The sequence below is a fragment of the Saimiri boliviensis genome, chromosome 6, assembly GCF_048565385.1.
Source record: "Saimiri boliviensis isolate mSaiBol1 chromosome 6, mSaiBol1.pri, whole genome shotgun sequence".
Taxonomy (NCBI): Eukaryota; Metazoa; Chordata; class Mammalia; order Primates; family Cebidae; genus Saimiri; species Saimiri boliviensis.
The window spans coordinates 24,580,772-24,608,076 of record NC_133454.1 but is presented as its reverse complement, the minus strand read 5'-3'; the positions used below and the strand labels follow the sequence as shown (position 1 = coordinate 24,608,076).

The 27,305-nt window shown below is 55.7% G+C and overlaps 2 protein-coding genes across 5 annotated transcripts in view; both read left to right on the top strand.

Annotated features, from left to right (window-relative positions):
- The window catches only part of CAPN5 (calpain 5), a 57,178-nt gene that overhangs the window by 11,981 nt on the left and 17,892 nt on the right, over positions 1-27,305 (top strand). For 2 of the 4 annotated variants that reach the window (XM_010330805.3, XM_010330804.3), the window contains exons 2-3: positions 8,543-8,742; positions 16,704-16,835. In XM_010330805.3, the coding sequence (XP_010329107.3) occupies positions 8,543-8,742; positions 16,704-16,835 (332 nt within the window). Of the gene's footprint in view, positions 1-7,011; positions 7,888-8,542; positions 8,743-11,575; positions 11,678-16,703; positions 16,836-27,305 lie in introns of those variants that run through there. The other 2 variants (XM_074400418.1, XM_074400417.1) reach the window with 2 other exon arrangements.
- Positions 17,134-27,156, top strand: OMP (olfactory marker protein). Its single transcript, XM_074400419.1, has 2 exons — positions 17,134-24,635; positions 24,753-27,156. Exon 1 carries the CDS (start codon positions 21,941-21,943, stop codon positions 22,430-22,432), a length of 492 nt encoding a protein of 163 aa, XP_074256520.1. The 5' UTR covers positions 17,134-21,940; the 3' UTR covers positions 22,433-24,635; positions 24,753-27,156.

The window sequence follows — 27,305 nt, the reverse complement described above, 5'->3', positions numbered from 1 at the left end:
CAGGGTGTTTTGTGGTTCTGTATGAATTTTAAGGATTGTTTTTTATTTCTACAAAAAATGTCATTGGAATTTTGATAGGGAATTGGACTGAATCTGTAGATTGTTTTGGGTGGAATGGACATTTTAACAATACTAATTCTTCTTATCCATGTATACAGAATCTTTCCATTCATTTGTGTCTTCAGTTTCTTTCATCAGTGTTTCATAGTTTTCAGTGTACAGGTCTTTTACCTTCTTGGTTATGTTTATTCCTAAGCATTTCTTTTTTCCTAGTAACGATTGTAAATGGGATTGTTTTCTTGACTGTTTTTTGAATAATGTGTTTTTAATGTATAAAAATGCTACTGACTTCTGTGTATTCCTTCTATACCTATTTTGTTGAGAGTTTTTATCATGAAAGGATGTTGAATCTTGTCAAATGTTTTTTTAAATTCAGTGAGATGATCAATTTTTGCCCTTCATTCTATTAATATTATGCATCATGTTTATTGATTTGCATATGTTGAACTCTCTTTGCATTCTTTGGATAAATATTACTTGATCATGGTGAATGATCCTTTTAATGTGCTTCTGAATTATTTGCTTTTTTTTTTTTTTTTTTTTTTTTTTTTTTTTTTTTTCCGGAAATTGGGTCTTGCTATCCACCTGAGGCTTCTGAGTAGCTGGGACTACAGGCATGCACCATCATACCAGCTTGCTTGCTAGTATTTTGTTGAAGGTTTTGCATCTATGTGCATAAGAGATATCGGCTTGTAATTTTCTTTTCTCATAGTGTCTTTATCTGGCTTTGGTAATGGGGTAATGCTAGCCTTGCTTTTCAATTGTATTTAAATCGAATCATGTAATATTACTTCTCTTGCGTAATATGCTTGTAAGATCCATCCATAGTGTTGTGTGCAACAACAGTTTGTCCATTTTCATTAATCTTTAGTATTCCATTATATGAATATACAACAACATATTAATTCATTCATTTGTTGATGAACATTTATCTTGTTTCTGATTTTCAGCTCTAACAAATACTACTGCAATAAACATTCTTGTACATGATTTTTGGTGAATATAAGCTTGCATTTCTATTGGACATGTTCTTAGCAGTGGAGTTACTAGATTATATGAACACATGATTATATTATTTCTTCAGCCTTAGTAGATATAGTCAAATTGTTTTACAAAGTGATTACATCAATTTATCCTCCTACCACCAATGCATAAGAGCTCCACTTGGGATTGTGTGTGTGTGTGTCTGTGTGTGTATTTCACTTTGGTCATTCTAGTGGGGGTATAGCAGTATCTCATTATGGTTTTAATTTGCATTTCCTTAATGATTAGTGACGTTGAGCACTTTTTCTTCCATTTTTAGGCCATTTGGATATACTCTCTTTCTCGTATTCTTTTCTAAAAGCTTTATTGTTTTACCTCTCAGATTTGAACTCTATCTGGAATTAGTTTTGTATACGGTTTGAGGTAGGGGTAAGACAACTGTTTTTCCTTATCGATAGCCAACTGACCCAGCACCGTTTATTGAAAAGATCAGTCCTTTCCCTAGTGCATTGTGGTGTCTCTTTTGTCATATGTCAGGTGTCCCTATACTTGTAGCTTATTTCTGAACTTTCTATACTGTTCCTCTGGTCTGTGAGACAGTGCCCAGTGAGCTCTGTGATCAGCCTTGTTACTTAGTAGTGTAAGTAGTGTTCTCTTCAAATGGCTCTGCCTATTCTTGGCCCTTGGTGTGCTGGCTTAGAGGCCCGTGCTGACTTGGAGGCCCTCTTGTTGCTAGATTTGGGCTTCGCTGTGTCCTTGGTTCTTATCATACCCCCGGGGCTGATGCTGGCTCCATGACCCCATCTCTTGGAGGCTCGGAGATGTAAGTGACTTGCCCCTCCAAACAGCTTTGGAGCCTGGCCTTGGCTTCTCTCTCAAAGACAAATTCCTTGGTGTTCCCATCTACAAGCTGACAGGCGGTTGTCATGTCCAGGGAAGGCTCACTGGTATCAGCACTCCTCCTCCTGCAGCCAGGGCAGCATGGCCCTCTGGAAAATGAGGCCTTATCCTGTACACAGCCAGACTGTCCCTGCCACCTCCAGCAGGTCCAGAGAACAGCAGACTAGGCCACACAGCCTCCTGGAAGAGGGGTACCAACCATGTCCCAGGTGAGGACAGACCGAGCTTCTCAGAAACAGATGCCACTTTCTTTCTGTCATTTGTCACCTTACAGGCTGGAACCCAGTAGGGCTCAAAGGAGGCTTGCTGATTGACAGCAGCTCAGAGGGGTTTACACTTTGCCCAAGGACACATAGCAGCTAAATGGTACAGTTGGGACACACACTCAGATCTGACTGACCTGCCAGAAGACTGGGTTCCTGGAGCTCCCTGGTGAGCTCTCCCAGCCCCCTCATTCTGACCCAACTCAGAACCTTCACTCTTTGTCCACAAAGGCCTTGCTGTGCAGGCTGGGTCTGACTCACTGCCACCCTGCTTGCAGGAGGAGGAGGGCTGATACCAGTGAGCCTTCCCTGGACATGACGGCCAGCTAAGCCATTTTGCAGACGGCAGCATCAAGGAATTTGTCCAGAGCCTGCAGCCTGTTAGGCAGATCCCAAGCCTCCAGACTCTGTATCCCAGCAGGGCTTCCCAAAGCAGGGCCCAGGTGAACACTGTGCTCATTTTAGGGGGTGCCCTGATGTGGTAATAAAGATGTCTTTCGTGCCTCTGAGCCTTTGTGTGAACTGTTCCCTTTGCCTGGAATGGCCTTTCTCTCCTGCCTCTGTGGCCAGGACTGTGTGGAGGCTTCCTGCTTTCCTCTTGCTGGAACTTCTGAATGACACATACTTCATTCTGCCTTCCATCTGTTGGCCACACTAGACCAGCTCGGACAGGAACCCCAAGTAGTTGCAGCCCCTCCACGCCTGGACACATCATGGGTGAAGCCCAGATGTCGATTGCCTGAGATTGTTGGTCCTCAGGGCGCAGAGCATTAAAGGATTCAGAGAGCTGCTCTGCCTGGTGGGGTCTTGTGTGCTCCTCACAGTGGCTCAGAGGCTCTGGCACATTGTCTCTTCTAGACACAGACCAGGCAGAGCAGCGAGGCGATGTGGCCTGCTCAGGCCCTCACAGCTTACATGGGCAGTGGGGGCTCAGGCCAAGTCTCAGGAACTGGAGAAGGGCTGGGCTGCAGCAGAAGGTGCTAGGGCTGCAGCCCAGGCAGCAGGGGTGTGGGCACCAGCTGGTACCCAGCTATCAGGAAGGGGAGGAGAGAAGAGCCAGCCTGCGCCAGGGTGAAGGGGCCGGTCCCGCTGCTGCAGACCTGAATGCTGGCAGCTGTGATGTGGAAAGCTTATTATTCCCCTTGGGAGCTGCCGCCACTCTCTGAGCCTTTTTCTGTTCTTGAAGGAATCCCTCCTGCCTTCACCTCTGCTGGTTCACGCAGCACGGCTCCTCAGTCCCTGGTGCCACCTTGGACCCTGCGATAGAGGGAGGAGCTGGACACAGCTCCTGCCCTGGAGGGGCGTAGGGCAGTTTGGGGAGGCAGACAAGTCGTGCGCAGATGGGGTACAGTGTAACGGGTGCCATCCCAGGGGCACCAGGATGGCAGAGGAAGATGGTGTGCAGAGGCCCTGAGGAAATGGCTCTGTGAGAGCTGCGAGCAGCTCCGAGCCCTGGAGCTTCAGACCAGGGTGGAGAATGGCAGAAGGGAAGAGGGCAGGCGCACGGGGCAGCTGGGAAGCTCGGATGGCCCTGAACCCCGCCCGGGGGTCGTGCTGCGCCCAAACAGCTGAAAACACTGGGGAGACGGGAAGGGCTACGGCCCTAAGCTCAGGTTCAGAAAGAAAAGGCCCAGGCGGAGCGGCTTTCCTGCCTCCTGGTCCGTCTGTGGCCTGCGGTGCTCTGCCTGGAGCTAGCAGAGGAGAGCTGACCCTGTGGGGGTGTTGGCCCCGTAGATACAGTGGGAGGTGACCTTGGGGCAGATGGAGGGTGCGGAGGGGCAGTCTGCGCAAGGGCTGGGGCCAGAAAACCTCCTATAAGTAGGCCAAGGTCAGCCTGGCAGGCGGGTGAGGCTGGAGGGATGGCACGTGGGTATCAGACCCTCAGCCAGCCGAGCCTGGCCCTGTGCAGCCCCTGGCCTAGACAGGCTCTCCCTTCGTGGCCTCCAGGAGTGGACCCTCCCAGCAGCATCGGCCCCTTCTTGGCCGGGAGAGCAGCCAGACCCTCTTTCTCTACCAGCCTGGCTGTGCAACCTGAGCCAATTCGAGCCCCTCTCTGGGCCCTCTACACTCGGAAATGCTGGAATTGCAAGAGTTGATTTCCAGGCTCCTGCTTTCAGCTTCTCTGATCTAATTCCTGTAGCTTAAATTGCTTCCTGAGCTGACCCTGCTGGAAACCCTTCCCCTGGTGCTGATGATGCTCTTGGATGCTCTTGGAGCTGGCTCTGTGGGCTCCTCCCCTCTCTCCCTCAGGCCTCCAAGGCAGGGGGAATGGGTGGGAGGGGGCAGGGCTGCTGGTCTCCCTGGGCAGAGGGGCAGCCAGAGAAGTTAAGTGGTTGGCCTGAGGTCACACAGCAGCCCTCGCCAGCAGGCTCAGTACGGATATGGGGGCAGAAGGTGAAGTGGCTTCGGGTGCAGAGCAGGGGACAGCTGCCTTCAGCTCCCTTGAAAGGCAGGGACGATGGCCCCCTTGCCGTCTCTGCTGTCCCGTTGTGCCCATGCTCACTGTCCGCGCTCACCTCCTTCCCTTCCTGTGTCTCCTTTCTCTTCTTCCCTCCATGTGAGGCCCCAGCTCCTTGAATGAGCAGCAGGGTCACACGGCCACTGAGCCGCAGTTGCATTTTGTGAAAGCTGGCAGCCATGTGCCCACTGGCACTGTTGACAGGCAGTAAGTACACATGCACCTCTGGCCCAGGAAATGGGGCATCTCTTGGGACTGAGGAGTGTCTTGGCCCCTTCTCCCTCACCCCTCTTCCCGCTGGCCCGCTCAGCAGGCTCCTCAGCCTTCAGTTAATGGGTTGGCTCCTTCCAGGGGCACAGCAGCCCTGCATAAGTCCCATTACTGAGAAGAGAAAATGGGCTCAGAGAGTTCACGTGGTCTGTTCAACGTCACCCAGCAGGCAGGTGGTGCTGCTGGGGCTGGCACTGCTCTCAGATGTCACTCTCACAGCCAGCCTACCTTGCCTCGGTTTCCCTCAGGGCTGTGCTGGAAATTGTGTGTGTGTGTGTGTGTGTTTTTTTTTTTTTTTTTTTTTTTTTTTTTTAGAATAACAAACAAGGAGCCAACCAACATTTCGTTTAAACTTCTAAGTTGATATGATGTGGTACTGATAAGAGTGTATATTTTGTGTATTTAAAGTGGAGAGTTCTATAAATGTTAATTACGTTTACTTGTTCCAGATCTGAGTTCAAGTCCTGGATATCGTTGTTAATTTTCTGTCTCATTGATCTGTCTAATATAATGTTGAAGTCTCCCACTATTATTGTGTGGGAGTCTAAGTCTCTTTATTAGTCTTGTATGTCTGGGTATTCCTGTATTGGGTGCGCATATATTTAGGATCTTTAGCTCTTCTTGTTGTTGCATTGATCCTTTTATCATTATATCATGTCCTTCTTTGCTTCTTTTGATCTTTGTTGCTTTAACGACTATTTTATCAGAGGCAAAAATTGTAACTCTGCTTTTTATTTATTTATTTTAGCTCTCTGTTTGGTTGGTAAATCTTTCTCCATCCCTTGTTTTGAGTCTTTGTGTATCCTTAAATGTGAGATGGGTCTGGATGCAGCATACTGATGGGTTTTAGTTTTTTATTCAAATTGGCCATCTGTTTATGGATTGGGGGATTTAGTCGATTTAAATTTAGAATTAATAATGACATATGTAAGTTTAATACTGCCATTTAATATTAGCTGGCTATTTTGCCCATTAGTTGATGTAAATTCTTCATTTTATTGATGCTCTTTTTAGTATTTTTTAGAACGGCTGATACTGTTTGTTCCTTTCTATGTGCAGTGGTTCGTTCAGAAGCTCTTGTAAAGCAGGTCTGGTGGTGATGAAATCTCTGAGTGCTTGTTTATTCAGAAAAAAACTTTATTTTTCCTTCACTTATGAAGCTTAGTTTGGCTGGATGTGAAATTCTTGGTTGAAAGTTCTTTTCTTTAAGGATGTTGAATATTGGCCCCCACTCTCTTCTGGCTCGTAGGGTTTCTGCTGAGAGATCTGCTGTAAGTCTAATAGGCTTCCCTTTGTGGGTAACCTGACCTTTCTCTCTGGCTGCCCTTAGTATTTTCTCCTTTATTTCAACCCTGGTGAATCTGACGATGATGTGCCTTGGAGTTGCTCTTCTTGAGGATTATCTTTGTGGTGTTCTTTGTATTACCTGGAGTTGAATATTATCCTTCCTTACTAGGTTGGGAAAATTTTCCTGAATAATATCCTGAAGCGTATTTTCCAGCCTGGATTCATTCTCTTCGTCACATTCAGGTACACCTATCAAGCGTAGATTAGGTCTTTTCACATAGTCCCATATTTCTTGGAGACTTTGCTCATTCGTTTTTATCCTTTTTCCTCTAATCTTGTCTTCTTGTTTTATTTCATTGAGTTGGTCTTTGACCTCTGATATCCTTTCTTCTGCTTGATCAATTCGGCTGTTAAAACTCGTGCATACTTCAGGTAGTTCTCGTATTGTGTTTTTCAGCTCCATCAATTCACTTATATTCCTCTCTAAATTGTGTATTCTTGTTAACATTTTGTCAAACTTTTTTTTTTTTTTTTTGAGACGGAGTTTCGCTCTTGTTACCCAGGCTGGAGTGCCATGGCGCGATCTCGGCTCACCGCAGCCTCCGCCTCCTGGGTTCAGGCAATTCTCCTGCCTCAGCCTCCTGAGTAGCTGGGATTACAGGCACGTGCCACCATGCCCAGCTAATTTTTTTGTATTTTTAGTAGAGACGGGGTTTCACCATGTTGACCAGGATGGTCTTGATCTCTTGACCTCGTGATCCACCCGCCTCAGCCTCCCAAAGTGCTGGAATTACAGGCTTGAGCCACCGCGCCCGGCCAAACTTTTTTTTAGTTTTTGTTTCTTTAGATTGAGTTAGAACAAGTTCTTTTAATTCACAGAAGTTTCTCATTATCCACATTTTGAAGCCTGCTCCTGTAATTGGAACACACTCGTTCTCCATCAAGCCTTGTTCCGTTGCTGATGAGGAACTGTGATCCCCTGCTGAGGGAGAGGCGTTCTGATCTCGGGTATTCTCAGCCTTTTTTGGCCGTTTTCCTCCCTTCGTTATAAATTTATCCATCTGTGGTCTTTGCATTTACCGTCTTTGTAATTGGGTTTCTGAGTGGACGTCCAACTTATTGATTCTCAGCGCCGAAATCTGAGCAACCCACTGCGCCGACCAAATCAGTGGCGTTAAGATTGATGGTGCTTTTCTGACTCTACACCAAGAACCGATGCTCCAAGGCGCCGGCATAACCGCCTCGCCGGTCACAAGAGTCGCGCTGGCGACCCGTGGGGCTCCTCCGCTGGGAATCTCCTGGTGCGTGAGCAACAAGAATTCATGTGAAGGTGTGGCGTCCTCTCGTTCTTTGCGCTTTCACTGGGAGCTACAATCCCGAGCTGCTAGTGATCAGCCAGCTTGGATCTCTTCTCCGGAAATTGTGGTCTTTACTTCAAAAGGATTGCACCATTACCCTGCGCAGGCCCGAGGAAGAGTAGATCAGGGGCTGTGGGGCGGCACTGCAGCCTGGATGGATGGGAGGGGGGTCAGAATTGGGGTGGTCACTCAGGTGCTTGGCATCTGAGCATCTGTCACTACGCCTGATGTGCAGGCCCCACCAGCCGCAGTTCCTTGCCCGGAGATCTTCCTGACCACGTTGGTCCGGTCTGTGTCCTCGTACTTGGTAAGCACCTTGATGCAAAGTTCAGGATGCTTGGCTGGGTGCACCTGGGCCCCTGGGGAATGGAGGGTGGGCTAAGGAGCCATGGGCCTGCTCCCTACAGAAATGGAGACATCTATTCCCGAGGCGCTGTGAGAAAGGCAGCATGGTGTGGGATGGCTGGAGGGAATGAATGAATGATGGCAAGAGGGGTGCCTGGGGCAAGGTTTTCCCAAGACGGGCAGAAAGGTGTCACGCTCCAGAGGTGGGGAGGGAAACCCGGAGGCACACCCTGCTTTCCTGTGGGAGGTACACCAGCCAGGGAGCTGCCAGGGCTGGCCACTGGTCCAACTGTCTGAGGAGGTGTGTGGAAGGCCGCTCAGACAAAGGGAGGCGAGGAGGTGGGCCCAGCCAGGGCCCGGCCTGAGCTCTGTGTGGCCTTCGGGCCTGGTATCACCTCTGAGCTTCAGAAACACGAGAATCCAGGCTGTGGAGTCAGGCCGGTCGGCGCCTGTCCCAGTCTGCTGCCTACCAGCTGTGTGACCTTGGGTAGGCTCCTGGCCTCTCTGAGCCTTCCTTGCCTGTGGGATGGGGCTGCGGGGGAGTAAGCGCATGGAGCCGGTGTACAGCCGGGACGCGGGGACTCCGTGAGTGACAGTCTTCTTGCCTTCCTGTCCAGGTGTTCCTCCTCCCTCCCCTGGGGCAGGGGCCACCATGTTCTCCTGCGTGAAGCCCTATGAGGACCAGAGCTACTCGGCCCTGAGGCGGGACTGCCTGCGTAGGAAGGTGCTCTTCGAGGACCCCCTCTTCCCAGCCACTGATGACTCGCTCTATTATAAGGGCACGCCAGGGCCCACTGTCAGGTGGAAGCGGCCCAAGGTCAGTGTCTTGTCCCAGCTGGGGGAGCAGGCCCAGGCCCACCTGGGTCTGCAGGGACGTGGGTCTGCAGGGACGTGGCGGGTGGTGAGAAGAGGCATCCCCAGCCCCAGGCTGCTAAGAAAGTGAGGGTGCCGAGACTGTGGGATTTGCTCTGGATGGGGAGCTCGGAGGATGGGCCGTAATCCTGTGGCCGCTACTGGATTGGTTGAGGCCCAGCCAGGCCTTCACCCTTCGCTGGGCCTCAACTTCCTCAAAGGAAAAGCGGGGCAGTAACCTCAGCCCCACTGAGGGTCATTTTTGGAATAAAAATGGGGTGATACGGATATGGCCTTTTGTAGTAAAATGTAGACCGATATCCACATGCAAGGACTTGACTTTCCTGCTTGTTCTCAGAATGATTTTGAAATAGTCGTTTGCGGTAGAAACGAGAAGTAATCATTATGATGATTAATCAGTAATAGTTAAACAAACAAACAAACAAACAAACAGTACCTACCTCATAGGGTGGTTGTGAGAATTGAAAGAAGTGTAGTGCATGCAAAGTTCCGCACGCAGCCTGGCCGCCAGTTCGGGAGCTCTGACCATGGGTGCTGATAATGACCAGGTTGCAGCTCTCCGGCCGCAGCTCTTGGTCCCTGAGGCTGGAGTATGTTATACAGAAACGTTTGGCCTCGTGGTGTGCTTTCATCGCCTTGAACCCCGATTCCTGGCTGTGAGGGTGGGTTCCGCTGCTTGTCTGTGGGTCCTGCAGAGTAGGGTCCCTGGTGGCCTGGGTGAAGGGAGGTCACTGCCCAGGCCCCTCCCTGGCCTCCCGGGCTGCGCTGGTGATGCTGTGAGGGTCATCCCCCAGGGGACTTCAGTGCAGGAGATCGTGCTATCCCAAGAATGCTCGGGGCCGGGAAGAGGCTGTGACTCCCGCAGCCCGGTAATCAGAGGCGGCCACATCTTGGAGGTGAAGGCTGATGAGGCTTTTGCCCGAAGGGCCGGGTGGAAAAAGGCAGAGGGAACAGAAACGCACAGGTTGGAGCCCCTCGGGCTCATGTGGGCCTGTGGAGGCCCTTGCCTGGGATCGCGGGTCTGGGGCCAAGGTGCTCAGCCTCGCTGTGTGTGCTGTGAGGACCCCGAAGGCAAGGCTTTCAGCAGCCTGCGATGGGGTCAGAGTTGCATTTTCCAGAGTTCCCTCTGATCCGTGTGCTTTTTGGGAAAATGCGATGCAGTTGTCTAGTGCCTCTCCCAGGTTGTGATCTCAAGTTTCTTCGGACTGAAAAATCTCTGTAGATGTTCTTGGACTGGGACTTCCAAGAGAGGAAGGGGTGTGTCCTGGATTGCCCGTAAGCTACTAGCAGGGGTAGTTGAGGACCCAGGAGTCCTGCCTCCCTGGGCCCCACCTTCCTGGCACGAGATAAAGGGCCCTTGATGCCCTTGACCTCAGTCCCAAGAGCTGCAACAGAATCTCTGGCCCTCACTGACTCTCTGGAAGGCCCAGGAGCCTCCTGGCCTGGACACAAGAGTTCTGCCTCTTGGGCTCCTTCTCCCACGCCTTCCTCTCTTCCTTTGTCAACTAGGTGGGGAGGGAGCCAGCCTCAAAGGGCCTTTGTGAGGCCTTGGCTGTGGGGAGGAGGGGTGGGCACTCCATCTCCCCGCCCTCCTCCCACTCCATCCCCTGGCTGCCCCCCGTCCTGACTCCCTCCTGTCCTCTGGCCATTGCCCAGACATTTTAGGTCCATGGCTCTGGAAAGAGGCTGGTGAGGCCTGGCAGGGGCAGGCTGGGCTTGCTGCGGTGAGAGGAGGGAATGCCAGGCTGGGCTGCTTAGTCCTCTCCTGCTGTGTGACCCAGGGGAGTCACCTGCCCTTTCTGAGCCCCTTTCCTTGCGGGTTCAGGAGCCCTGCCACACACACCTCCTTCCCTCGTGGCCTTCCTCGCCGGCACACTTGGTGCCCTGCCCTTTCTAGACACGCAGAGCTGCCCTGACCCAGATGTGGGGACAGGTGACAGAGAGCGTGTGGTGGCCTGTGTTGAGACAGCTGTGTGAGTGGGGCCCAAGGGGCAGCAGCTGTGGGGGCTCAGGCCAGGCTGGGGTAGATGGCGCACGGCATTGCCTGAGTTTCCTATGCCGTGTGTGTGGGCACTGCCTGCTGGCTGGTGACGGGCCTGCGGGACACGCAGCCTCTGCCCCACCAACAGGATGGGAGGTGTGTGGAGCAGGAAGTCAGGCAGGCTTGGCTCAGTGGTGGGGCAGGCCCAGCCCAGCCGCTTGCCAGTGAGAGTGGACTTTGGCCTCAGGCAGCTTTGTTTCGTGGAGTCTCATCTGTGACCGCCTGTTTACGAATGGGAAGCCCTGCTGCAGCCCGTTCCTCCCTTCCAGCTCCTTCTCCGAGTTGGTCCTTATCAAGGCTGCTCTGTTTTAGGAGGATCTCCTCAGCCACGTCCCAGCCTCCCTGCCTCTCAAATGGAATGCAGAGGCTGGTTTCTGAGCCTTGGCCCTCCCTTACTAGAAGTGTGACCTTGAACAAGTCCCGCCTACTTGCACCTTAGTCTCCTCATCTGCAACTGGGGAAGGATAATTCTTGCTGGCTTTCAGGAAACGGAAAAGACTTGAGGTATCTGTGGTGTCATATACATGCGAGGCAGGTGACAGACAGGTCCCCTCGCTCGCCCGTCTTCTCCTTGGCAACCCTGTGCTGGGGACCCAGAGCCACTCTGGTTGGGACGTCCCATCTCCTACTGACTCTGCAGGTGGGACCAGGTCTTGTCCCCTTTGGTCCCTCCCTGGGCGCCTGCCTCAGCCCACACCCTTTGCCTGCAGGTTCGCGGTGTTTTTGATCTTTCCAGTACAGGGGCCATTTTCCGGCCCCTCACAGGCCTGGCTGGGAAGATGCGTGGAGAATGGGGAGCTCGGGATGTCCTTCCTCCTCACTCAGGCCCAGGGCCCTGGTAGGCGGCCTCCTGTCACCCCTGTGGTGGCAGCAGCCCCTCATCCAGAGCACTATCTCTCCCACACCTGGGGATGAGCCTGGAGGTCCTTTGATGGAACGCAGAGGGGACAGGGAGGTTCCAGTGAACCTCCGGAATTCCCTGGAGCAGCCTCGGGGACCCTTGCCCCAACCCAGCCCCTGGGACTCTTGCCCATCAAGCCATTTCCTGGAGATGGCTCTACCCTCAATCCCTGAACATAAGGCCTTCCCATACCACGGAACAGGCAGTTTACAGCAAAGCCTGGCAGCAGTGGTACACCCAGCTGTCCTGCCCAGGAATGACCCCCTTCTGGGCATGTGCTCAGAGATGGGGCTCATTCCTGCTCTCTGGTTGATTCCTTCCGTGATTCTAGATTCCAGAAGCGGGGTGACTGGGGTGAAGAGGTGGAGGGGGCCTCTGCAGGTACAGCCAGGATGCGTGGATCCAGTCCACTGCTTTGCCGTATTCCCGTTTGTACACCAGGACTAGAAACCGGAATTTCTTGTTGTGCCATGAGGGAGGAGGGAGGCGGGAGGAGGGAGGCGGGAGGAGGACTGGGCTGTGGCCTGTCAGGTGGAGCTGGTCTAACAGGCTGGGAGGTGCTGAGCAGGGGAGCGGTGACTGCAGGTGCAGAAGGCTGTCCTGGAGCGGTGTTGACCCGAGGAGCGGTCAACCCCCAGCCCTCAGGGGCAACTCCTGTACAGCCCAAAACTGTAGGTCACTTTGTCCTCCCTCCCTCCCTCCCTCCCTCCCAGGGACTTGTCCGCAGCCCTAGTGGAACCTGCCAGGCTTTGCTAAGCCTGGATGTGGGCAAAGTCAGGCCTGGGCCCTGCCTGGGAGCTCGAAGGCTGGTGGTGGGGACCGTAAGGAAACCCAGCGAGTATGGACAGGGATTGAAGGGAGCACAGGTGGCTGGGCACCTGAGGACTGTTTCAGAGGCAGCGTCTGCCTCAGGACACTTTGAGTCCCCATTTCCCTCCTCAACCTCCCTGCCTATCAGCACTCTCCATGCCTGCTCTGCCAGCATCACTGCCTCCAGGCAGCCTCCTCTGATTTCTCTCTGGCTCCTGCTGTCACAGCTCTGCTCACATGGAGGATCAGGGCCTGGCTGCTTCTCAAGGGTCCTGCCAGTGGGCAGAGACCTTCTCTGACTCACTCTATGACCTATGTCCAGCCAGTGGCCCAGGAAAAGTGGAAGGACAAACACTGGGCTTGAGAAGCCTGGCCCTACGGTGGCAGGGGTGAGGGCCTGGGCTTTCCTGACCCCTTAGTCTCATTGCTGTCTAGTGAGACACCCCGTAAGCTGGGTTAGGACAGGTGCAGGGAGACAGCTGAAGGAAGGGTGACTTTGTTACCCATAAAACCAAGCCCACCTGGAGACTGTAGCCAGACTGCCTGAATTTGAATTTCAGTTCACCTCTTCTTGTGTAGCCCTGGGCAAGTGACTTAACCTTGCTGTGCCTTGGTTTCCTCGTCTATAAGAAGGGGGCACCAACAGTGCCTATCTCACAGGATTGTTTTGCACAGGGCCTGCCACAGAGCAGGTGCCCAGTTATTGTGAGCTATTTCTATTATTGTTCCTTTCCAGGTGCCCCAAGGTGGCGCCTGGATTCCAGAGCAGACTCCAGGTGCCACCAACCTCAGGTGGCTTCTCTTGGTTAGAGCTGGTGACCCTGACCTCTCCTGGCAATGGGAACATGCCTGCTGCCTTCTGCTCTGTCTGTTCCCTCCTAGGCTGCACGATTGCCCCCAGGTCCCTGGTCTGCCACAGCAAGTCAGGGCGATGGAATCTGGGAATCGTGACTCCTGAGCTCGGTCTGTCTCTCGAGGACTGGAGAAGAGGCTGGGGCCAGAGCCCTGTTCTGGGGCCCAGATCTGGTTAAATCCGCCCCTTGAGTCTGCCCTAGCTGTGGTGCTCAGTGTGGGGAGACCCCGTTCTGGAGCCCGGCAGACCTGGGGCGTCCTCTCAGATCGGTCCACTTACTTACCTAATTGCCTTGCACCTCACTGCCCTGTCCTGGGCTCAGCCTCCTCCTCTGTGGGATGGGGCAGTCATGTGTCTGTCTTAGGACACTGGCTGGGAGGATCCAAAGTGGAGGGACACCTGAGTCACTTCTTGCTCTAGACCCTGGTGATGCCAGGTGGTAGCTGTTTCTCTTCCCGTGGTATGAGGTAGATGGAAGCCCCTCTCCCTTCCCTGATCTGCCTGCCCTACTGGCCTCAGGGAAGCAGATGCTGAGTCATAACTCCTTCTGGCTCAGAGGATAGACTGGGTGTGGGGTGTGGGCCAGGGCTGGGAGGTAAGATAGGAGGCCAGTGGGTGGGGAGGCAAGTCCCTTCTTCCTGCCTGTGCTTCCTGAGGGGGTGCCTTTGGGGATGGATGAGAGCAGGCCACCTCACTGGGCTTCCTAGGCCTGTGCTCTGCAGAAGCCATCATGCAGGTTGGCCCTGGGGCACCCTGTGGTGCCAACTGGAAAGAGGGCCGGGTCTCAGGAACTGCTCATGCCCTCAGGGGAGTTCTAGCCCTTTCTCTGCCCCTCTAAAACTCCAGTTCTCCTGGGCAGAGGGGGCAGTAGGGTCCCACCTTGGTGAACTAGGGGCCTTCTGCCCCATTTTCACCTGCCACCTGCTCCAGCCCATGATCTGGAGATTCCCTGCACAGCCCTGCCATACAGCAGGAGCTGTTTCTATGATCTCCTCCGCACAGGTGAGGCCCGAAGTTGCACAGCCAGCACATAGGGAGCAGGCATTCGAATTCTGTCTTCCTGCCCCTGCCACCCCCTGCTGGCCGCCTGTGGTAGGACTGCAGTAGCTCTTGGGCTGGAACTAGCTCAGCAGTGCCTGCTGGAGTGGAGGCTGGCAGAGGGCTGCTGCCACCTACCAGTGCTGTGTGGCCCGGGCATGGTATTCAACTTCCCCTCAACTGCGAAAAGGGATATTGCCCACCTCTCAGTGCCATGGTGAGGATGGATTGTGGTCCCAGCAGGGTGCTTGGTACATGAAAAGCGTGTCTCAGTGTTTGCCTGTCCCCACCCTCCGCCATACCCATGACCCCCTGGGGAGGAGTTGTTTCCTCTCAGCTCAGTGAGGAGATGGAAGAGGAGGAGGGGCCAGGGCTGGGGATCAGGCCTGGGGGTGGGATGCTCACAGCTGCAGGAACACAGGGTGAGCTGACCCTTCCTGGGTGCGTCTCTTGGTGCTGGAGCCACCCATAGAGGTCTGGGCATAGCTTCCCAGCAGCTGAAAATTGGAACAGACCTTCATTCGCTTTGGGTCAGGTCCTGGGCTGGCACTTTACAACTCTCGTTCCTCCTTGCAAAGTCAAAATTATTGGCTACACACATTGGCTCCTGCCTGTAATCCTAGCAGTTTGGGAGGCTAAGGTGGGAAGATTGCTTGAGACCAGGAGTTTGGGACCAGCCTGGGCAACATAGTGACCTCATCTCTACAAGAAATTTAAAAATTAGCTGAATGGAGTGGTGCTGGCCTATATAGTCCCAGCTATTTTCGAGGCTTAGGCCAGAGGATCACTTGAGCCTAGGAGCTTGAGGCTGCAGTGAGCTATGATTGTGCCACTGTACTCCAGCTTGAGTGACAACAACCAGACCTTGTCTCAAACAAAAAACCAAAAAAACAAAACCCCAAATCCAACAACATAAAGAAATCATTGTTCCTACTTTGTAAATTGGAAAGCTGAGACCCGGAGAGCTCGCCAGAGCAAAGAGCTGGAATTCGGTTTCCGGTCTGAAGCCAAAGCCTGTGCATTTCCCGTTCACAGCACTGTCTCAGGGGCTTTGAAGGAAGACACTCCCACTGCAGGGCGAGGCGGAAAGCCCAGCACAGCTCCTTGGGCAGCATCGGTGCAGAGGGCAGCTGGTCCTGGAGCCCTCCTGGGCTGCCTCTCTTGGCAGACAGAGCAAGGGGCTTCCAGAAATTAGGGTGGGCTGGGTCTGAGAGCGGCCAGCTGCTTACGGATCATTCCCCGCCCAGCAGCTGCCCTGGCTGGATTCCCTGGCTGTGTCTCATGGAGCAGCCCCTTGGGTCATGCCCTCCAGTCTCCATAGAAAATAAAAATGGAGGCTGGGTACGGTGGCTCATGCCTGTAATTCTAGCACTTTGGGAGGCCAAGACAGGCAGATCCTCTGAGGTCAGGAGTTCGAGACCAGCGTGGCCAACATGGTGAAACCCCATCTCTACTAAAAATATAAAAATTAGCTGGGTGTGGTGGTACACGCCTGTAATCCCACCTATTTGGGGGCTGAGGCAGGAGAATTGTCTGAACCCAGGAGGTGGAGGTTGCAGTGAGCTGGGATTGCGCCACTGCACTCCAGCCTGGGTGAGAATGAGACTGTCTCAAAAAAAAAAAAAAAAGAAAAAGAAAAAGAAAGAAAAAAGGAGTTTTTGCTCCACTTGAGCATTTGCTTGCTGTGTGTGCCTTTGACAAGTCACAGTCCCTCTCTGAACCTCCATTCCTCGCCCATACAATGCAATGGTAACTCCTCGCTCCTTGGGTGGGCAGATCAGATGAGACTGTGTGAAGGAGGTGCTGTTCGGGGCCTGGCCCACCGCTCCCCACTGACCCCTCACTTTGTGCTCCCCACATGTGATTTGGGTGTTTGTCCCATGCCCAAAACGCCACCCCACTTGATCGAACTGGACCCCTGCGGGCTGGTGGGGGTGGGCACTCAGGCTGCTGGTTCTGGGGAAGGAAGGAAATGGAGCTCTTGCTGGTCAGGGAGGGGCTCAGTGGCCAGGAAGAAGGGAGTGCCCCAGTTCCGGCACCCCGACCTCCTCCCACAGGTTCGTCATCAGCATACATTTAGCAGAAGAGCGCTCTTTGGCCAGAAAGGGTGGAGGGCATCCCAGGCAAGAGCAGTTGGGGTGGGGAGCAGATGGGCTGCATGGGGCCCCAAGGCTGTGGTGGGAGGCAGGTGAATCTCCACTGCCGTGGGGGGTATCCACGTGCTCCTCTGCCCCTTATGCTCTCCCCTCGCCTTCTCCGTAGGACATCTGCGAGGACCCCCGCCTCTTTGTGGATGGCATCAGCTCCCATGACCTGCACCAGGGCCAGGTTGGCAACTGCTGGTTTGTGGCAGCCTGCTCGTCACTTGCCTCCCGGGAGTCCCTGTGGCAAAAGGTGAGGCCTGGGGCAGGGTGGGGCCGGGTGCTGGGGAGTGTGAACGAAGCCCGGAGGCCCTCACTGCCAGACAGGCGGAAGCGGGACATGGCAAAAGACTTTCGAAAGCCTGTGCCAGGCATGGGGTGAGGGGCCCCCAGTACTGGCTGAGCGTCAGAATTGCCTTCCCTCCCCCTCCAGCTGGGGACCCCAGGGGCAGGCGCTGGGAATCGGTGTGGCTCCCCAGCTCGTTCTGATGTGTCCCCTTCCCACCGTTGTGGACACTTGGCAGATGAATACATACCTGTGAAATGTGGAAGCTGTGTGCATCACATTTAGCGTGCAGACACCACTGACGGGGCTCAGGAGACCGTGACAGACACAGACCTGCTGTGGGACTTGGCTGTTCGCTGTCCTCCTCTGGGCCTGACTTTTCCCAGTTGTTCAGCAACGGTGGGTTGGCGATCCCTAGTGTCACGACTCCCAGTTCCAAGCTGCCAGTGTTCTGAACCAGGGCCCAAGGGTTTGGGTAGGAAAGAATGGGCTCTGTTCCTGTAACCCGACCTCCTATCCCCACACTAGGCAGCGGGGTCTTAGATTCAGTGCACAGGAGGCGGGGAGGCTGGAGTGGAGGCAGACCCTGGCTCCCTGCAGAATTATTGGTAGGGATTGCAGGGGGACTCTGGTCATTGCTGCTTGCTCATCCCTGCCCTTCTGCCATCCCTTGGGAGGGGCTGGCAGTGGGGCTGAGGAGCACTGGACATCTGCATCTCTCAGGCTTGGCCGTGAGCCTCACCACTTGGTAGCTTTGGCGCTGGCCTCAGGTTACTCATCGGCAAAATCAGGACAGGCGGACTAGCTGTCTCTCCGGGAGTGGTGAGGGTGGGACTAGATGCTGCACTCAGCGTGCCTTGTGCGGCGTGGTGCTCGGCTAACGGTGGCTGTGTCTACCAGCGTTACGATGATTAACATCATAGGACATATGGGTGCTCCTGTGCAAGACAGTTTCTCCTCATCCCCTTGGCCATCAGAGGGAGCGGTGCCCTTGGGCAGGCTGAGACTCTGGTAGGTGTCTTGCTCTTGAGTCTGCTGAACAGGGTGTGACCTCTCAAAGCCACTCCAGGGTGGGCATCCCTGGGGCCTGGCTCCAGTGGTCCTTTGGGGTAGGAGCAGCTGGCCCTGGGGCCTTGGCAGGGGCCACAGTTGCAGCACATGGATGTGGGTGTTCGTGGAGCATCTGAGCCAGGAGGGCTTCCAAGAGCCACCCATGAGCTCATTTCACTCCTGCGCCTCAAGGCCTAGAGAGAGCCTGGCTCTGTGCTCTGGGTGTAGGGCTGGGCCTCAGTCTCCAGCTTTGAGGCTCCCACCTGCTTCTCTGAGCCCAGAACCAGGTCCCCTGCCTTAGAGGCCACCCACCCTGTGCTAGATGAGGACTCAGCCAGGGGCTGAAGGGGCACATGGGGATCCTGTGGGGCTGCCCCCACCTCCTGCCTTACCCTGTAATTGCCTGTTTATCTGTCACCTCTCCCAGTGAGGTGAGCTCCCCATAGGCAGAACTGGCCCAGCGCATATGTCCCTGCTGAGCCCCTAAGACCTGGAGTAGAGAAGGCTCGGGAGAGATTTGGGAACAGAGCTCCTTTCCAGATTGCTGGACTCACCTGCCACCTAGCAGCTCCACGTCGGCCTTGCTGCCCAGACCTCCCAGGGCCTCCTGGCGCTGGGGCTGGTGCACCGGGTCCTCTCCTGGGGCTGTTTGTTGGTGGGAGGCTGTGTGTCCTGTCCTGGGCTTGGCCCCAGGTGTTTCCTGGTACAGCTCCACCTCGAACTAGAGGAAGAAAGGGCCCAGGACTGCAGGCAGGAGGCCTACCATTGAGGCCTGTGTTTATCTGTGAGCTAAAGGTTCCTGTTGCAGGGAGTTGGGACACCCGGCCTGGCTGGTCTGGGAGGCTGCTAGGGCCAGGAGGCTGATCTCCTACAGCAGCTTGGGTCCTGGGGAGGCTGGGGTGGGTCTGGGTGCTCCTGGCTAATTGCACTCTGCCTCCGGTGCTGCTGTGGTGCTAGCCCATGGGTCCCGGAAGGAGACTTGGGGGCCCTGGGGAGCTCATTACTGCACCTTCCCTCCCTCGTCCCTGCTGACTGGGCTCTGTTTGTTGTCACCCCTCACTTTCTGGGCCTGTTGCCCTGCAGAGCCTCCCTGTTTTCTCCATGGCAGGGCAGTGCAGGGGCTGCCCAGCCTGAGCTGTACCCCTGCCCCCCACCCCACCTCACACGTGGGGATTCTGAGCCTCAGACACACTGAGCGTCACACCCTCGACACATACGCCCGCAACACACATGCCCCCTCCAGGAAGCCACCCTTACCCTTCACAAGATTCGAAGCCAGCCTGACCTGGATTTGAATCCGGCCGGGTCCCCTGCTAGCTTTGTGACCTCGGTCAGCTCACCTTCCCGCTCTTGTCCTCAGTGTAAACTGACCTTTCCAAGCGCCCAGAGTCGAGAGAACTAAAGGGGCCAGAGGAAGGCAAGCTCTTGCATTTCGCACTCTCTGCGCTTGTTCAATTCCCTCCCCAGCCCCGTCTTAGGCACCCCACCTGTTTCTCTGTTCTGCCAGACATCTTCTGGCCTCATGTCCTGCTCCAATGGGGTCCCTGATGCGGGCATTTCAGCCTCCGGACTCAATGGTACATTCCCCGAGGGCAGGGCAGTGGACTTCAGGTGACCAGTTTTAGGAACCTGAAATCAGGATGTGACAGTTTGATTGAACATTTGCCATTGGGCCTGGCCCGGCCTAAGCCAGGGTCTGCTGTGAGGTCACCTCTCTGGAGCCTGCGGCAGCCCTGGGCACATGGGCAGACCTGATGCCTGCTGTGAGTCATAGGGCCAGGCCTGGGCCCAGGAGGAGGCAGACAGGCTCCTGGCCAAAAAAAAGCAGGGAAGCGACCAGAGTCCCAGTCGCACGCTTGGTGTCTCTAGGAGGGAGTGCTGGGGGAGAGCAACCCTAGGTGAGGCCTGGGAGGGGCCCGTGGGGGCATTTAAAAGTGCCTTCCACTCTGTCCCTTCCCCGGTTATATGAGCAGTTCCTGCCTTCAGTGCACGTGGATGGAGCACCAGCTACGCCCTGAGAGCCATAGTGGGTACTAGGGATGGAAGGCTTGAAAAAGTACAAGGCTGTGCAGTCTCTTACTTAAGGTTTTCATTCCTCAGATACAACCAGTGTTAAGGGTTTTCTGTGCTTCCTTCTAGTCTTTTTTCTACTTTTTTCCAATCCAACAACAAAAAAGGATGTTGCTAGCCTGCCACGGCCACAGCCTGGGCCCCGGACTTCTCTCCCTGGAGGTCTTCAGCCAAAGGCTCAGCCTCTCTGACCTCCCCTTCCAGGCATCTTCCTCACTCCCAACCCTGATGCACACCTGCCCCTACTCCTCATTTTGGCCCTGGCCAGTACCTGTGTGCTGTCTCTCCACCTGTCCACCCTCCTTTGGCATTGGCCTTGGCCATGGTCCATCACATCATCTGTCCCTTGTCAGTGTCATTCATTCATTCATTCATTCAGCATTTCTGAGGGCCTTCTGTGTGGCAGGCCCCGACACACTTCCTGCCCACTCAGGGCATGTGCGTCACAGGCAAAAACTAAGCAACTGCTCAAATAAAAAGCAGAGTGTGATGCTGGGAACATAGACACGGCTCTCCCATGCAGAGGAAAGGGAAGCCTCCCAGGGTAGCTCCTTAGCCAAGTCGTTCCTCTCTCCCCTGCCCCTCCAGCTACAAAGCAAAAGGTTCTGTGAGGATCAGGCAGTTTGTTATCTAGCTGTATGGTTCTTTCAAATACCCTTGGGAGAATTGCTGCCAGTGACCCCCAGAACTGACCCCAGCGTTTGCAGTGTGGTTTTAACAGGACGGGTATTCTGTCTCCTTTGGTGCCCCTCTGCTGTTCAAATAGTCCAGGCTCCCACTGATTGATTAGCCACTGTCTCACAATTGACCGGGCTTGTGGTCCACTAGACCCTTCAGATTGTTTTCCATTGTTACACCTTGGCCTATGTGTGGCGTGTTGTGGCGGCAGCCTCGCCTCAACTCCCACCTCCACCACCTCCCCCACTCCAGCTCCTCACGCACCCCGGTTCTTTCATTTGCCCAATATAATGGCTGAGTTCGTGGTTCCGCCCTGGGCCCTGGAGATATAGACATTTGCCAGCTTCTTCCTCAGCCCCAAGTCTCCTGGGGGAAACAGGATTAATTCACATGGGGCAATTGGTGGGGCTTGAGTAGAAGTGCAGCCTGGTCCTGTGGTGGCCGTGGTGTGGGGCTGCGGCAGGGCCAGCAGCCAGTGTCATCCAGGTCAGTGATGCGCAAAGCACAGTCCCTGGCCCAACAACATGTCTCCTGGGAGGTGGCTAGGAATGCAGATTCTCAGGCTCACAGAGCCCCGATAAACCAGGAGTTCTGGGAGGGGGGCCAGCAATCTGTGTGTTAAGTCCTGAGGCTGAGTCTGATCCTCATGAAATCTTGAGACCCCCGGGTCAGGTTGAGGGATGTGGACCCGGGCAGTGATCCTGGCAGTGGGACTGTAGGGGAAGGTTCCCAGGGTGTTTGGGAAGCAGAATCGACAGGCTTTGGTGATTGGGCGTGGAGGAGTGAGGGGGAGGCAGGCGTCAGGGGTGGCTTCAAAGTTTGGCTTGGGTGACTTCAGATCTCCAGTCGCTGAGCCCTCTCTGGTCCTGACTTCTCCAACCTGTATGCCTCCAGTGAGGAGTGCTCCGTACCACCCTCCCCATCCCTGCACTTACGAAGTATTTCCATCTTCACAAACAAGCCAGCGCCCAGCCTGGCCCTGGTAGTCAGGGTGGTTGCCACAGCAATTGACATCAGCAACCTGGTCCCCAAGGAGCCTGCCACCTTCCTGCCTGCCTGCAGGGCCTGCATTATCGCTTCTGGGACTCCTGCCCCTCACACACGCCCCATTTTGAGAAAAGAGTGGTGCTGGGAAGGGCCAGTGGCAAAGAAGGGAGGAGAAGAGGGAAGGACAGAAGAATAGGTGGGGTCCCCCTTTGGTGGCCTCTTCTCTCCACGGCCCCAGGCTCCAGCCCACTTAAGTCCTTGGCGTTGGTGGCAGCAGCACTTGGGCCATGGCAGAGGACGGGCCGCAGCAGCTGCCGCTGGAGATGCCGCTGGTCCTGGACCAGGACCTGACCAGGCAGATGCGGCTACGTGTGGAGAGCCTGAAGCAGCGTGGGGAGAAGCGCCAGGATGGGGAGAAGCTGCTGCGGCCAGCAGAGTTCGTGTACCGCCTGGACTTCACCCAGCAGCAGCGGCTGCAGTTTGAGCGCTGGAACGTTGTGCTGGACAAGCCGGGCAAGGTCACCATCACGGGCACCTCGCAGAACTGGACGCCCGACCTCACCAACCTCATGACGCGCCAGCTGCTGGACCCCGCTGCCATCTTCTGGCGCAGGGAGGACTCGGATGCCATGGATTGGAACGAGGCCGATGCCCTGGAGTTTGGGGAGCGCCTGTCGGACCTGGCCAAGATCCGCAAGGTCATGTACTTCCTCATCACCTTCGGCGAGGGTGTGGAGCCCGCCAACCTCGAGGCCTCCGTGGTTTTTAACCAGCTCTGATGGCAGCTGTCGGCTCCTGCCCTCCCCTCGCCCACCTGCGCTCTCCCCTTCCCCTGCCTCCATCCCCCTGTATTTTGGGGACCATTCTTCTCCCTGCTCAGCTTGTCCTCAGCTTGCCCAGAGGCCCCCTGAGTCCCATGCCCTTCCTCCTCTGCTTCTGCCTGGTGCCAGTACTCTGGCTCACAGGAGGAAGACTCCAAGGCTCTGTAGTCTAGAAGCGGGACCAGCCACTGCACTGCTGTAGATGACAGGCCAGTGTGCCTGGACGGGGAGGCCAGGGCCATCTGCCTTCTCTCTGCTTCACTGTGGGAGACGGAGACTGAGAAAGACCAAGAGAGACAAGAGACAGAGATTGAAAAACCTGGCATCCATTTCCTCCAGGGTCGGGGAGACGGAGGTGACGGGGCAGTCTCCCGAGGGAGTCCAGCAAGCCGGCACTCACTGCCCCCTTGCCTTGGTGCCCTTTGCTGGAGCCTCTTTCTGGGCTGCTGGTCCCATAACGCCTTGACAGTCCTCAGGATGTGGGGCAGGGTTGCTGCAGGGGTGGATTCGGGGAGTGGAGAGTGGCTGGCTCCCTGGAGGCGGTGTAGGCCCAGCTCTGGCTCTTCTGGGTCTGACTTCAGTGTGGAGAGTGAAGTGGGAGGTTACACAGAGGTCTGTCTCTACATACACGTGTCCATGAGAGAGAGAGTGTGTGCTGTGTGCACACGGATATATTCTAGGGGCCTATTTCTGCCCAGGGAACAGGTGCAATTTGAGATTATCTGTTGGTCGTTGCTGCTGGTTAAGGGTGGCTCTTAACAGGGCCCTGGTCCTCAGGACCTTGGCCCCGGGGCTTTCTGAGCTGGGAGACAGCAGTCCAGACAGTGAAACAGGGGGTGGGTTAGTAAAGGGGGTTTCCTTGGCCTGGGGGAATTTGAATGGGAGGGTCCCAGGCCCTGGAGCTGGAGGGAGTGGGTTCTCCAGGCCCTCAAGTATCCCTTGCTGGGGAGTCAGGCTATTTCGAGCTTGCAGGTCAGGGAAGGCAAGGGCTTCATCCTGATGCAGTATCTGTTGTCATTTCTTGGGCTTCTTCGGAGCAGCTGAGGGGGACAGGGGGAAGGTGTGGGCAGTTACGATGTCTGATGGTTAGAAGCAGACTGCAGGTAGCAGTGGTGTGTTAGCAGAATGCTAACCTCTGAGATCATTGGGTGCAATTCACTCACCAAACAGATGGGGAAACTGAGGCACAACTTTCATCAGATTCAGCTCTGGCTCCAAGAATAATTCCCCTTCACATTGCACAGGCCCAGAGAGCCCCCCTTTTGGGGGAGTGCCTGACCTGCACCTAACATCAGCCAGGTACAGCTAAGCCACTGTCCCCAGGGAAGCCACTGTCCCCAGGACCCTGACTTAAGGCCAGCCCTGTTTTGTCCCCAGACAGTCAGGGATGTGCCCGAGATATTTCCCCCTCATGAAGCAGAGTTGTCAAGGAACTTGGGGTCCTGGAACAGATGCACTGAGGGTGGGAGGGTCAGCGCTGCCTGCTGCGGCTGGGGATGCTGGAGGCGTGCAGGCTGGGAAGGCATGCTGGAGCTGAGAATCTGTGGGTGGGAGTGGCTGCGGGCTGAGCGCAGCTCCTTTCTCACCCAGCTCTGGGATCTGTTTCAGGACAGGCTTGAAGAAGTCCCGGCTGGCCATGTGGGGAGGCCAGGCCCGTGCACAGTGGCTCTGCCCTTCTGCCTCTTTGATTGAGCTCGCCCTGCACCTCTGGGACCCTCTTAGTCCTGACCGCCCATCTCCCCAGCCCATCTGTCCTGGGGCCTGAGTGCCTCTGCTGTGCCCGACGCAGGTCCCCAATAAAGCCCGTGCCCTGGCCTCGGTGGTGTGCGGTCTCTCGCCATCAGCCCCACTCCCCTCCAGAAGCCCTCCCAGCCCCAAGGCACCCGCTCCCTGGCCATTTCCCACAGCCCCCAGCCCCTGCCAGCTTTCAAGGAGGAGGCCTGGAATAATCGGGGCCTTCACTGAATCTCCTGAGACCGTCCAGGAGCCACTCGCCCTGGCTGTTTCTCCTGTAGCACTGGAGCTGCCTCCGTGTGGGGCGTGGAGAGAGCTGTGCTGAGGAGGTGCCATCTGGACACCACCCTGGTGGGGTTGGAGTAGGAAGACACTGAACCGGGTGCCGTCTGGAGTCTCCCTGCCTTGCAGGGCCACTGGGCAGGGGGTAGGCAGAAGGGCAGGGTCTTGAGGGGTGGGGTGGGGTCAGGTCTGTGCCGTCTTTGGTCTGGTCTCTGTCACGGATGTGCTGTACATCCTCAGGTAGCTCCTAACCCCCTCGCAGCCTCAGACCTTCCGGAATGAACAGCCTGGTTCTGTGACGGCCCTTCCAGCGCCACCCTCAGACTCGCTCATTTTTGGACAGAGACAACTGAGGTCCAGAGGAAGAGGCCTCTTGCCCAGGTCACACGGGGCGTGGGCGCAGGTGTGGGTGGGCTAGGCTCTGGGCCTGTGGACCTTTGGCCCCGTGACACTGGTCCCTAGGATGTACCAGGGAGATGGGCCCCACCCACCTGAGGCTGGGGCTGGGCGGGTCCCTTCCTGGAGACCAAGTCAAGCCCTGCCTTGGGGGCTTCACCGGTGGTTTTGTTTGGGAGGGAGCCCTGCTTCAAAATCCCACCTTGCCACTTTCGGGTCTCTCAGCCCCTTTCATCCTCCGCTCAGAGTAGCTGCTGCCCCCCGCTGCCCGGTTTCCCTTTTACACACCCCTCACAGCATTCGCAGAACCCTTCCCCAGCCCTGTACCCCACCCCCCATCTCTCAGGGCTCTCTGCTGCCCTGACACCTCCACGAGCTTGCCTTCCAGCCACTCTTGGAGGTGCCCGAGACAGAAGAATCCAGCCTCCCAACCTCGGGACAGCAGCAGAGGCCTGGCTGTACCCCCAGAGGGCAGGGAATAACAAATGACCTATTTTCCCTGGAAACCACGAGAAACCGCAGGGAAAGAGACCTGTCTTTCCCAGAGCTCTGTGTCCAGAGAGAGCCAGCGCGGGGAGCAACGTAGCCTGTCCCACCCTGCCAGCTGGATGGCCCTGGGTGACCTCTGAGCTTGTTCCTCATCTGTGCGTTGGGGCCGGTGATGGCACATCCCTTGAGGCTATTGTGAGGGTGAAATGGGCGAATGTCCACAAACTGCTTGAGCTTCCCGGAGCCCTCACACGGTCACTCTCCCTCCGAGTTTGCCCGTGGTTACTGCCCATCCCCATAGACACACGGTCTCACCTGAGTTACCCCTCGGTGAAGGTGCAGGAGAACCTGTGGAGAGCCGGAGTGAGTTGCCTGAGGCATCACAGGCCAGTGCCGATGGTGGCAGGTGTGGGGCGGAGGTGTGGGCAGGAGCTGGCCTGGCTCTGTGGTCCAAGAGAGCGGCCATGGGGACGTGTGTCCTCCTCTGCCACCATCACCACCTCAGAGCAGCCCAGCTGAGGGCACCGGTAGCCTTTACGTTATTGCTGAGCATCTGGAGGTCTGGGGGAGGGCGGCTGCCCCAAGGCTGGTCTCAGCTGCCACATAAGCAGGACTTGCTGTGGCCGCTCTGAGGTGTGTCGACACCCTGGTCTCCAGCGGAGAGTAGCAGAGCTCTGCTCTTCCGAGAAGACAGGGGTGCTCACCGCTTCCCTGGCCTCCTGCAGTCATGGCATCTGAAACTCTGGGAGTTTGAGAGTTTTGGAATCAGAAGTTGAGGAATCTAATAGAACCAGGGACCCACTAGTTTTGAGGACTCACAAAGGCCCGTCGTTCCCCTCACGAGCTAGAGTTACACAGGAAACCTCCCTGCAGTCCCCATTCCACAGCCCTGCTGGCATGGGTCAGAAACGCTCTGCGCTGGCCCTCTGGGGTCCCAGGCAGAGATGTGAAGAGCCCCTCCCTGTGCCTCAAGTCTGCACACACCTCCACACACGCACACCTTTGCAGGCAGGTCCTCCAGCTTCCCTCTCTGGGCTCCTCTGTGTCGCACAGCCGGGCAGAGGCCTGTCTGCCACTACCCTGGGAGGATTTGAGTGCAGCCTCATGGTCTAGGTGGGAGTCTCCAGGGAAAACCCAGGAGCCGAGGGATGCTGTGGTGTACCCACGGGTGGGACCCTGAGCTTTCTGGGCCTGTTTTGCAGTGGGTGGCCATTAGTGAATCACATCCTAGGTGGTTATGAGGGAGGGTGCAGATCCCACCTGTCCTTACCTCGCTGCCGGGTCGGCCCAAGTCAGAAAGCCTCATAAGCACCCAGGGGGTGGTGGGGAGCTTCTCCTTTCTCCTCTTGGGAAGAAGGTTGACCAGGACCTTGTGAAGGCACGACATGTGTACACCAACACAGATGACTCCTCGTGTGCACAGCACTCTACAGTTTATGAAAGAGCTCCAAGCCTGTCTCCTTTAGTTCTCGTAACAGTCCTGGAGGTAGCGTAGGTAGGTGAGGAGACAGACTCAGAGGAGGCCCAGTTGAAAGTGAAGTCAGTGGTTAGTAATGTGGTATTAAGTAGCGTGTACAGGTCACCAGCCCGTTAGGGCCACACCGTGACCAGTGTGGGGGATTTTTCCTCCCAAGAAGACACCAGCCAGCTTTGGAGCTGGGCTAGGCCCTGTGCTGGGTGCCGGAGATCTGGGGATGCGTCAGACTTGGCCCCTGTCCCCAGGGAGCTCCTCCCAGTGGGCAGGAAAAAGAGAGCCATGCTGGGGTGCCAGGAGGAGGGGCTGCCCAACTGCGCTGGGGGTGGGGGGTGGGGGAGGGGTGGCTCAGCAGGAGGGCCCTGGAAGCCGCTGCTTAGCTAGCCTCTAAGAGACAAGGGAAGGAGGCAGAGGGAGCCACAGAGGTGACTTGAAGTGGTACGGGTGTTTGGTGGT